At 45.3% G+C, this 13,311-nt stretch overlaps 1 protein-coding gene across 1 annotated transcript in view; it reads left to right on the forward strand.

Moving 5' to 3' along the window:
* The window catches only part of LOC132108303 (beta-secretase 1-like), a 35,672-nt gene that overhangs the window by 11,485 nt on the left and 10,876 nt on the right, over positions 1 to 13,311 (forward strand). Inside the window, exons 6-7 of the mRNA XM_059515004.1 lie at positions 214 to 315; positions 397 to 546. Of these exons, the coding sequence (XP_059370987.1) occupies positions 214 to 315; positions 397 to 546 (252 nt within the window). The remainder of the gene's footprint in view (positions 1 to 213; positions 316 to 396; positions 547 to 13,311) is intronic.

Below are 13,311 nucleotides of genomic sequence, written 5' to 3' on the forward strand. Positions count from 1 at the left end.
GTCTTGAATTGAATTGAATACATTGAATAAACTAGGAGGTGTGTGAAAAGTGCATTTTAAACAAGTCTATTTCCAAATGTGCAAAAGGCAAAATTACATACACTTCAAGAAACATCTCTGTACTTTTCCAGTGGGTCATGGTTCAGAATTATTATTTATTACACAGAGGTAAAGTTAAAGCAAACATTCTCATTGTTTCTCTCTGTCTCTCAGTATAACTATGATAAAAGTATCGTGGACAGTGGCACCACAAACCTGCGTCTCCCTCGTAAAGTGTTCCAGGCGGCTGTGAAGGCCATCGAAGCAGCTTCATCGGTCAGGTTATCGTCTGAGTTGGTCTCATTTTTGAACATGCTGAATGTTGTTTCTCAATCAACTGGCTCTTTTCCCCCACAGACTGAACAGTTTCCCTCAGGTTTCTGGCTGGGCGAGCAGCTGGTGTGTTGGCAGGTGGGCACCACACCGTGGCACATCTTCCCTGTCATCTCTCTCTACCTGATGAGTGAAAACAGAAACCAGTCTTTCCGCATTTCCATCCTGCCACAGGTACTTCATTCTGCCATTAGAAAAGCTTCATACTGACAAACAAAACTATCTGCTAATATGTGCAAAGTGCACTGCCTGTAACACTGTATCCCACAGTTCAATGCAGTTCTCTCACTTTTACCAGCTACAATCAATCCCCCTTGTTGAGGAGCTGGATCATGTTTCTGTACCACCACACATGAAGCTGTATCTATTACCTTGAAGGATGAGTTTTGTCAGTTACTCCCTGAAACCAAACATTAACAATATATCCACACAGCAAACTTCAGCTCGCACTTATGAAGAGTAACAAATGTTAGCATGCATCTTAGTTCATCCAAAAATGAAAATTCAGTCATAATATACTCATCATCAAGTTGTTCAAAATCTGTATAAATGTTTTTCTTATGCTGAATGCAAAATAAGATTTTGAAGAATGTTGGTAACCATGACACGCATAAATAATCTGAGGGGATGTGGGAACTTTAAAGTCCAGGTGGTGGATGTCTGCGTGTGGTGTCAAACTTTCAAATATGTGCCTATTTAAATCAAGATAAAAGAAATGATGTTGACAAAATACAAGGCTGAGGGAGGGATGTTTTGAGGGTTGTTCTCAGGATTGTGATGATGGGGGTGATGGTTATTGTATAAAAATGGTAGTAGGGATGATCATAATCGTTCTTACTATTAATATTTATACTGTAAATTTTGATATGAATATAAAATAATGGGATACAATTACATAGCTGAGCAAATAAAAATGATAATAACATGAGCAGTTAAATACATGACCACAATATTGTAATTTACAACAAAATTGCACTGTTAATTTAGTCATAGTATTGGTATTGCTGTATTGTACAACCAAGGTATGCAGAATACCATCTCTGAACACACTGTAGTATATGCACTGAGTGGTTCTGTCCAGTACGCCCCCATACAGTTTGTGTAGTTGGTATGACCCACTGTTGTATGGCTGGTAGCCAACGTTGTGAATAGAGTGTGAAAACACTTGCTAGTAAAGAAGTTCAGCGCTATAACTCCTGTGTGTACTTGTCTTAATGCCAAATGGAGTTAATTGGTATTAACTAAAGGTCGGGGCAGGGGCACGCCCAAACAATCACCTGACTTCTAAGAACCTCCATATATATACCAGGCAACGTCACAACGCACTGCTAGTCTCGTTCTCTCGAAGGACAGGTGTACTTGCCTGGTCTGGCCGGCGCGCTGTTTGATTCAATGTCACTGACGACACTCGACGATCTCCTCTCATCATTCCGATCACAGTCTCTTTCAGAGCGGTCGCGTTCGATTGCGCACATTCTGGGCCACGAGCGCCCACTCACAGGCTCATCTCAGGCGAATTCTGAGTTCGCCATCATCATTTGCGTGGTGAACGCAGAAACTGAATTATTGCTCCCGTCGCGGCCGCCCTCTCACGCTTCCTCAGCGCTCTCATTGCATGTCTTCTAGAATCCAGAGCCGAGGACAACTGAACCACGGGTCGCCTTCAACACGCTCTTAAATCCAAGGTATCCAATTCAATCGTGCAGATAACAAACACTATAACTGTATTTAGTTTCAATAAAACTTCTGTCATGACAAACTTTGAGCCCTCAGCACTTCCGGCAACTCCACTCTCCATCACACGTGACGTTACGGGAATTTTTCCTCCACAGCATCAAACCGCAGGCAAGACATAATTCCACCTGCACTCATTCAACCTGATCTCTCTTCTCTATGCTCACATTTCGTTCATAAAACTCCACTCACAAACATCCTTTCATCCCAACATCCATTCCTTCTTTTCAGCTGATTACAGCAATACGGCTCACAGCCCAAAGACACGCAGGCTGGTCAAATTGAACAATCTTGTTCCCCCCTTGACTCGTATGTATTAAAGACTTGCACACGGATTGATTTTTTGTATTAACTGATTTTTGCCATGACATATAGCCTCGTATGCTGGTATGGCTGAATAAGTAAATAGACAACAATCAGCAATACGGCTCCATGTTTTCTAATAATTCTCTACAGCTACTTCAAAATTCCAGATGCCCATTCATCGTCCCTCACGCCATTCAAAACTAAAGGAGTGACACATCTTGTGTATTCTTTAATCTTCGCTCATGCAGACCAGCTGGTCTCCCTTCAACCTCCAATTCTATTTAAATCTTCTTTTCATTCTCTACCTCCCAACCTCCCTCTCTCACTGCATCTTGCAACGCACCACACCACACTCACAAACATCCTTTCATCCCAACATCCTTTTTCCACTGTAAGGGAAACAGGTCAATTTAGCTCAAAGGGAATCATTTAAGATTTTAAAGGGAATTTGAACAGAATCACTGTTTCACGGCTGATCACTGAGACGCCCTGCGATTCACTGAACGGGCCGTTTAACATCAAATCTGCGCTGGATATTAATATCCAAAGTATAGTGAAAACACTATCAATTTGCACAGTAACAAGATCGGCATTTTAAGACATTAACTTGTAAGCACAAAACACAAGATACTTCTCTTTTCAATATGAATAAGGCTTTATTGGATAAATCTAAGACATATAAACTATTCTAACACATAAACACATGCACACACACATTCACACAAGTTGCAGGAAGATCGAAAGTTAGGGAAAGATGAGTTTAAGAGAATGGAAATGTGGAATCCCAAGTTTACAGCAATACGTTAAATTGCATAGACATGAACAACCATCAATCACTTAATTAAACCTCGCATTGAGTTCCTCAATGAGGTTAAAATTATATTAGATACACCAGTCCAGTACAAATGTCTGAAGGTACATTGCCTGTGGAAAGTTGTCGTTGAAATGGGGTTCCCCCGATGTCGCTGATTGGCTGGAAGTTCAGTAGTCGTTGAAGTGACGTCTTGGGAAGCCCGTGGTTGGGCGTTGGCTGAGGATGCAGAGTTGTGTGGCTGGTTGAAGTTGAATGGGCAGTCGATGTCAGACGGCGTTAAAAAACTTAACTCAGAACACGAAACTCTCAAACGGAAAAGAAAAGAAATAAAGTTTGATGTGACTAGGTGGTGTTTCTTCTCATCGTGGCTAAGTAGCAGCAGGCGTGCAGGCTGAAGCACGCTGGAACCGCGCTCAAAGAACAGGGATGACAAACAGCATGGCTAAAAGCTAAAGCTAAGAAGCAAAGCTAAAAGCAAACTAAAAGCATACTAAAAGCTGGCATGACTGATAGCAAAAGCAGAGCTAAAACTAAAAGCATACATGACTAATAGCAGAGCAAAGCTATAAGCTAAAAGCATACATTTTATGGTGTCCTGAGTATTTAAACTGGCCTGTTGGCCACACCTCAAATGTTGTCTTGACCAAACAGATATTGTCTTGGCTCGGGCGTATCATAAATCATATGTTATCTTACCAAGCATGTGGTCCGAATTTTCCCGCTCTTGCAGGGTCTAATTTTGGACATGATTCCTATAAGAAGAATATGATACATTTGACAAATAATTGATTGTCTGGACTATTTCAAGCAAGCAGATTCGATTACATAGATACTAGACATGAATATGTATCCTTAAGCTATCCCATAGTTATTAAAAGACATACACAATAAGTGATTGTAACATGATAGTCAAATGTGTGGGTTACACATAAATGAATATGGAGTGAAGCGATGGACTGATTTTCATTTATAAATCCTTTGAGTTCATTTTGGTCCATATACATGTAGAAAAGACAATTTCTTTGCCATTCTCTTGACAAAGATTTCTGTGGAGACCAGAGGTTCAAAGACCCCAACCCCCCCTAGGAATTTCAGTCTGGTTCTGCTGGGTGGGGGATGTGTTTAAGGAAGTGTTTTACTCTAATGGGTTTACATGTGATGTCCGACGTTGCATCTCACTTACAAACAACAAATTTGACAATCTCGTCTGCGAATTTAAACGATCACACAGCTACAACAGCAGCCACACCAGCGCTTCAGGCGAAACGATCATACAGCTACAACAGCACCGCTGGCAGCGCCTCAGGTGAAACTATCATTCAGCTACACCAGCACCGCCACCAGCGCTTCAGGCAAAATGATCATAGAGCTACAACAGCACCGCCACCAGCGCCTCAGGCAAAACGATCATACAGCTACAACAGCACCGCCACCAGCGCTTCAGGTGAAACGATCATACTGCTACAACAGCACCGCCACCAGCGCCTTAGGTGAAACGATCATACAGCTACAACAGCACCGCAACCAGCGCCTTAGGTGAAACAATCATTCAGCTACAACAGAACCATCAGCAGCACCTCAGGTGAAACGATCATACAGCTACAACAGCACCGCCACCAGCGCTTCAGGTGAAACTATCATTCTGCTACAACAGCACCGCCAGCAGCGCTTCAGATGAAACTATCATTCTGCTACAACAACATAGCCAGCAGCACCTCTGGCGAAACAATTATACAGCTACAACAGCACCGCCACCAGCGCTTCAGGTGAAACGATCATACAGCTACAACAGCAGCCCCTCCAGCGCTTCAGGCGAAACGACCATACAGCTACAACAGCAGCGCCTCAGGTGAAACAATCATTCAGCTACAACAGCACCATCAGCAGCGCCTCAGGCGAAACGATCATACAGCTACAACAGCACCGCCACCAGCGCCTCAGGCAAAACGATCATACAGCTACAACAGCACCGCCACCAGCGCCTTAGGTGAAACAATCATTCAGCTACAACAGAACCATCAGCAGCACCTCAGGCAAAACGATCATACAGCTACAACAGCACCGCCACCAGCGCCTCAGGCAAAACGATCATACAGCTACAACAGCACCGCCACCAGCGCCTCAGGCAAAACGATCATACAGCTACAACAGCACCGCCACCAGCGCTTCAGGTGAAACTATCATTCTGCTACAACAGCACCGCCAGCAGCGCTTCAGATGAAACTATCATTCTGCTACAACAGCACTGCCAGCAGCACCTCTGGCGAAACAATCATACAGCTACAACAGCACCGCCACCAGCGCTTCAGGTGAAACTATCATTCTGCTACAACAGCACCGCCAGCAGCGCTTCAGATGAAACTATCATTCTGCTACAACAGCACTGCCAGCAGCACCTCTGGCGAAACAATCATACAGCTACAACAGCACCGCCACCAGCGCTTCAGGTGAAACTATCATTCTGCTACAACAGCACCGCCAGCAGCGCTTCAGATGAAACTATCATTCTGCTACAACAACATAGCCAGCAGCACCTCTGGCGAAACAATTATACAGCTACAACAGCACCGCCACCAGCGCTTCAGGTGAAACGATCATACAGCTACAACAGCAGCCCCTCCAGCGCTTCAGGCGAAACGACCATACAGCTACAACAGCAGCGCCTCAGGTGAAACAATCATTCAGCTACAACAGCACCATCAGCAGCGCCTCAGGTGAAACGATCATTCAGCTACAACAGCACCATCAGCAGCGCCTCAGGTGAAACGATCATACGGTTAACAACCGCACCACCAAGGCAGCGCCTCAGCTGAAGAGCCCGCAGCTAACAACAGCAGCACCAGCAGCGCCACTGGTGAAACAATCATTCAGCTACAACAGCACCATCAGCAGCGCCTCAGGTGAAACGATCATTCAGCTACAACAGCACCATCAGCAGCGCCTCAGGTGAAACGATCATACAGCTACAACAGCACCGCCAGCAGCACCTCTGGCGAAACAATCATTCAGCTACAACAGCAGCCCCACCAGCGCCTCAGGTGAAACAATCATTCCGCTACGACAGCACCACCACCAGCGCCTCAGGCGAAACGATCATACAGCTACAACAGCACCGTCACCAGCGCCTCAGGTGAAACGATCATACGGTTAACAACCGCACCACCAAGGCAGCGCCTCAGCTGAAGAGCCCGCAGCTAACAACAGCAGCACCAGCAGCGCCACTGGTGAAACAATCATTCAGCTACAACAGCACCATCAGCAGCGCCTCAGGTGAAACGATCATTCAGCTACAACAGCACCATCAGCAGCGCCTCAGGTGAAATGATCATACAGCTACAACAGCACCGCCAGCAGCACCTCTGGCGAAACAATCATTCCGCTACGACAGCACTACCACCAGCGCCTCAGGCGAAACGATCATACAGCTACAACAGCACCGCCAGCAGCACCTCTGGCGAAACAATCATTCCGCTACGACAGCACTACCACCAGCGCCTCAGGCGAAACGATCATACAGCTACAACAGCACCGTCACCAGCGCCTCAGGTGAAACGATCATACGGTTAACAACCGCACCACCAAGGCAGCGCCTCAGCTGAAGAGCCCGCAGCTAACAACAGCACCATCAGCAGCGCCTCAGGTGAAACGATCATTCAGCTACAACAGCACCATCAGCAGCGCCTCAGGTGAAACGATCATACAGCTACAACAGCACCGCCAGCAGCACCTCTGGCGAAACAATCATTCAGCTACAACAGCAGCCCCACCAGCGCCTCAGGTGAAACAATCATTCCGCTACGACAGCACCACCACCAGCGCCTCAGGCGAAACGATCATACAGCTACAACAGCACCGTCACCAGCGGCCTCAGGCGAAACGATCATACAGTTACAACAGCACCACCACCAGTGCCCAAGGCAAAACGATCATTCAGCTACAACAGCACCGCCACCAGCGGCCTCAGGCGAAACGATCATACAGTTACAACAGCACCACCACCAGTGCCCAAGGCAAAACGATCATTCAGCTACAACAGCACCGCCACCAGCGGCCTCAGGCGAAACGATCATTCAGCTACAACAGCAGCCCCACCAGCGCTTCATGTGAAACAATCATGCCGCTACGACAGCACCACCACCAGCGCCTCAGGCGAAACGATCATACAGCTACAACAGCACCGTCACCAGCGGCCTCAGGCGAAACGATCATACAGTTACAACAGCACCACCACCAGTGCCCAAGGCAAAACGATCATTCAGCTACAACAGCACCGCCACCAGCAGCCTCAGGCGAAACGATCATTCAGCTACAATAGCAGCCCCTCCAGCGCTTCAGGCGAAACGACCATACAGCTACAACAGCACCGCCAGCAGGGCCTCAGGCGAACGGTCATACAGTTAACAAACGGACCACCAAGACAGCGCCTCAGCGGAAGAGCCCGCAGCCAACCACGCCACCATGGTGACACCTCATGCGGACATCTCGCAGCTAACAACAGCATCACCACAGCAACACCTCAAGTGGACAAGCCTGCAGCTGCAAACAGCACTGTTATCTTATTCCGGCTAGATCAGTCAGTGTGAACGAGCAGTCCTAAGTGCATGTCTAAGACTGCTGACTGTTTCAGTAGTAACCGTGAAGCTTCTAACGCCAGCTACAGTGAAGCGCTGACTTACTGTTTGGCTCTTTCATTCAGAAGGTGGGGCTTCCTGCTATTAAGCAACCTATTGAGCATTGCATGTTCTAAAGTCCTTGCTCACACAGACCAGTCGGTCTCCCTAAACCTTCTTTCCGTTCTCCGCCTCCCTCCCTGCATCTTGCAACACACCCTACTCACAAACATCCTTTCATCCCAACATCCCTTCTTCCACCCGTCCGCTCTCCCTACCTTCCCCTACCTCCTCCCCCCTCCTATATCCTCTCATCCTCAACCCCCCCCCCACTCAAAGACATCCTTTCATTCCATCATCCTTTCTTCCACCCTTCCTTCAGCCACTGTCAAGGCTGCCTCTCGTCTACAGGCGCCTTCACACCTGTGCATTCCGTGACGAAGCCACGCGAGAAACTCCTGCTCTCATAACCCTACGACACCAGCAGACTGACTTGCAAAGCACCTCCGCACTCCTACCAAGAACCTGACATTGTCGACAGGTCACTAGCAGAAGAGACTGTACTGAACCAACTTATCTTCTCTCCATGACACTCTCATTCCAACTATTAACCATACCACAACCACAGAATAATCATTCACTTAGCAAGCCACGGAGCTGGCCGACCAAAGCCGATACCACTAAATGCCAAGTCTTGCCTATCCATCATGAATCTGGTGAGGCTTCTGGGATGGTACCGTTAATTCATCATGAGCCTCATTCGTTTGCAGAAGCAGCCTAGGATGTTGGTCTCTCTCCCGAAGCTACAAAGGATTCTTACTAACAACCACAGTCTCCTTACTTTCTTCACCTTCTCGAAGACTTCATATAGTCGTAACCTTCATCTGCACCTCGATAATGAGCATATCCACACTAATCTACATCTCTCATCTGGCTGCATCTAACTGTATATGGATGCAACACCCTAAATAGACTTCGGCAGTTAATATGGTGGCTGCCGGGTCGATTCTGAACAGCCTCCAGAATTCAGTTCCTACAATCCACAGTCAAGGGCAGTCGCCACAGCATTACTAAACGTAGTAGTCATAACATAGTCATAACAGCCATCCTTGGGGGTTTGAATAGTCCGAATCTGCTCATCCGCTCAGACTATGCAGTAGAAATTGAAACCATAAACAAGGGATGATTATGTTTGGCAGTTATGCAATTCATGAATAGGCCACTTAATCTACTCAACAACAATTCCTCCTCCAAGCAACTTCTATACCATGACTCCTTAATATCGTAAACCAGCTCTTCGTCTCATTTCCCATTTCAGAAGTTAGACTTAGCTCGAAAATAAATACATCTCTCGCCGGTCATACCACAGACCAAACACAATATAGGCTTTCCAAGAAGCCATTCTTAATTGCCTTGCTCCAAGCATGATCTCCAGGATACCACTCCGCCGGAACTGTCTCAAAGCTTCCGTTCCCATCAACCGACCCACCGTCCATCTACAACTTAACATCTTACAATCATTCCTTCTTCAGATCCCCACGTGCATTTAAACCTACTTGAGGGATCATCTATTCCTTCGAATAACCACTGGCTGTGATTGCCCATTTTCGCTCATTCTCACACATTCATACTTCTAAAGGCTTACGAAAACAAGAACCTGCATTAACCATTTAACGCTTGAACTAATCAGCCTCTGCGTCCTCTCTGTATGATCGGGCATTCCAAGCTCACACTTGACTCAGCTCTTCCCAACTTTGGGGGTCCTCATTGTCTGGCCTAAATATATGCTAAAGGTGGTACCCCCACCCTGAGTCTCTCTGAGCCCTCAATTCAAGATGCCCTGATCAACCTGACCATCATCTCATTCCCTCGACCCCTTCGTCCCATTCCCTCGACCCCTTCATCCTCTTTCTACTCTTCCCCAGTTTCTTAGTTTGTTTGTGGCGTGGTCCTAGCTTGTGAATTAAGGCTTAACCAAGATCACAACATGGTGTCAGAAGTCAAATTATCCACTGAATAACACAGCGCACGTCAAGTTGTGACTGAAGATCACCGTGGCGCGGGTAGTTTAAAACAGTGACGAACAGCTTCACCGCCGGATTTTCCTAGCGAGCCCTACGAGCTAACTAGACGGACAAAATGGAAATGCTTCATCCGCCGCCACCTTTGTACCTGACTGGGAACTTGGCTGAAAATTGACGTAAGTGGGAACAAAGATTTAATTTGTATCTTACTGCCTCAGCTCTAGTGGATGAATCTGAGACGAGAAAAATTGCTGTACTGCTGCATAGCAAAAGAGAAGAGGCGCTAAACATTTATAACTTGCTCGAAATTGAATACGAAGATTCACGAGATAAAAAATTATCAGAGGTCCTTGCAGCACTGCAAAAATTCTGTGCTCCGCGAAAGAATACCGTCTTTGAACGACATCAGTTCTGGGCCCAAACATTCTCTGAGCAAGCAGGCATTGACAAATTTCTCTTGGAGCTAAGAAACAAAGCATGCACATGTGAATTCGGAGTAACTGAAGACCTCATGATACGAGACAAAATAGTTTTCAGCATAACAGACTCTGGCCTTTGTGAACGATTGCTGTCTATAACTGAGTTAACCCTTTCAAAAGCCATTGACATGTGCAGAGCTAAAGAAGTCACGACGGCAGGTTACTATGGAGGTAAATCAGTAGCTAAACTCGAGAGGTTGAAGATCTGAATGTGAGAACTTGTCATATTAATATTTGTATTTGTAAGTTAAAATTTACACTCACAGCTCTGATGTGAAAAGCTGAATCTTTCAATTTGCACACACAGACAATGATCAAAACACTCGTGTTTTGAATTGGAAGTTGTAGATTAATAGTCACAAATGTGTAGAATGACATTCACACAAAGAAAATTACATACACACATGTTTACGACATATTTACTTTTGCACTTTACTTCAGTTTCGATTAATATTATTAAATAATAATAATAATGTTGCATTTAAAAAGGTTCATTACTGACAAGCAAATTGGGAATTTAACCCAATGAAGAAGTTAAAATTATTTTTACAAAACATAAAAATAATAAAAACAGCATTATATTGCAACTCTGGTAGAGTGATATGCAGTGGGATATACATATAAAATATGTGGCATTATTTGTCTACTAGATAATACCTGAATGGCAAAATGAATGCAGTGTCTTAAAATCCTGTCAAAGCTAAGGATATTCAGTGAAAACAATTGGCGTTGTTCATTGGTCGGGCATCGACCAATAAAATGTCTTCATTCGCACCAAAGCCCCGCCCCCAGCTCTGCTCTCTCACATCTGCATATACAAGTGCACAAGTGAGTTTTGCAACAGAATAGCGCAAAAAGAGTAGCACAAGTCAGAGCGCTAGGATTTGAACTTGTACTTCCAGATCTGAGAGGTTGTAAGTGCCGACTTTACGTTGTGCAGCGAAACTGAAATAAAGTGCAAAAGTAAATATGTCGTAAAAATGTGTGTATGTCATTTTCTTTGTGTGAATGTCATTCTACACATTTGTGACTATTTATCTACAACTTCCAATTCAAAACACGGGTGTTTTGATCATTGTCTGTGTGTGCAAATTGAAAGATTCAGCTTTTCACATCAGAGCTGTGAGTGTAAATTTTAACTTACAAATACAAATATTAATATGACAAGTTCTCACAATCAAATCTTCAACCTCTCGAGTTTTGCAACTGATTTACCTTTATAGGTTACAGCTATGGCAGCATCATCAGAAACACAATTTGTGCATGCCGTCACAAAAAATAGTCAGCACCCTAAATGGAGATTAATTAGAGCACCAACTAGAGCACATTAAAAAAATTGTGGCAAATGCGGACGCATTCACATGCCAAGTCAGTGCCCTGCCTATAATGAAGTATGCAAAAAATGTGGCAAAAAGAACCACTTCTCACTAGTGTGCAAATCTAAAGCAAAAATGGACACGCTTGACATAGATACTGAGATATCTGGAATAGACGCACTGTTTGTGGATTCGGTAGTTGAGTGGAGCAGGTACTGTTTTCATTGCATGCCTTTTGGCATAAAGTCAGCGAGCGAGGTATTTCAGCGTTTGAACTCAGAAAGCTTTGGGGACATTGAAGGTGTTTTCATGGTGGCTGATGACATGATCATAGCGGCATCCACCAAAGCGGAGCATGATGTCATCCTAGCGAAAGTGATGAACAGAGCGTTGACTCTATATGTGAAATTCAACAAAGACAAGTTGCAGTATATGGTCAATGAGGTGACTTACCTAGGCCACGTAATCACCGCTGAGGGGGTGAAGCCTGATGAGTCCAAGGTCTCAGCAATATTGCAATTTCCCCCTCCCACTGACAGAAAAGCCCTTCAAGGTCTGCTAGGTATGACACGCTACCTGTCGCAATACATTCCCAATGAAGCTGAATTCTTCAACTGATACAGCAGCTAGAGCAAGGATGGCCGGGCAGAAAGAAAAATATCCCACTGGCTGCTCAAGCTTACTGGCCAGTCAGACACACTATTAGCATAGATGATGAGCTACTCATGAAAGATGATCGCATCATCGCACCTTGTGCACTGCGACCAGAAGTGCTAAAAAGTTGTGGAAGTTGTGGCCTAGTGGTTAGAGAGTTGGACTCCCAATCGAAAGGTTGTGAGTTCGAGTCCCGGGCCGGCAGGAATTGTGGGTGGGGGGAGTGCATGTACAGTGCTCTCTCCACCTTCAATACCACGACTTAGGTGCCCTTGAGCAAGGCATCGAACCCCCAACTGCTCCCCGGGCGCCGCAGCATAAATGATGAACACTGCTCCGGGTGTGTGTTCACAGTGTGTGTGTGTGTTCACTGCTCTGTGTGTGTGCACTTCGGATGGGTTAAATGCAGAGCACAAATTCTGAGTATGGGTCACCATACTTGGCTGAATCTCACTTCACTTTTTTTTCACTTCTTCACTTTTTTTTTTTTTTTTTTTTTTTTTTTCTTTTTTTTTTTTTTTAAAACAACTTCATGCTGCACATCAGGGTATACAGCGGTCTCTAGCACACACCAGATCATGCTTCTACTGGCCAGGACTCACTGAAGCTGTACGTCAGATGGTGGAAGCCTGTAGTTTCTGTCAAGAGAGTCGTCCTGAAAATCAAAAGAAAATCACTTATCTCACATCCAATTCCAATGGGACCCTGGCAGAAAATAGCTGCTGACATTTTTGACTTACAAAGACGTTCATTTCTTCTGATTGTGGACTATTTCTCTAAATATCCAGAAGTCCTAAAGCTGTCAGACAAAACATCAGCCTCACTGATAGCACATTTCAAAACAGTGTTTGCAAGACATGGTGTGCCTGAGACCCTGATTGCAGATCATGTACCCTTTGCCAGTGCTGAAATGGCTCGATTTGCTCTTGACTGGGGTTTCAACATCACACACTCCAGCCCAAATTTCCCTCAGTCCAATGGCATGGCAGAGAAAGCCGTAAA

The sequence above is a fragment of the Carassius carassius genome, chromosome 28, assembly GCF_963082965.1.
Source record: "Carassius carassius chromosome 28, fCarCar2.1, whole genome shotgun sequence".
In the NCBI taxonomy this organism is placed as follows: Eukaryota; Metazoa; Chordata; class Actinopteri; order Cypriniformes; family Cyprinidae; genus Carassius; species Carassius carassius.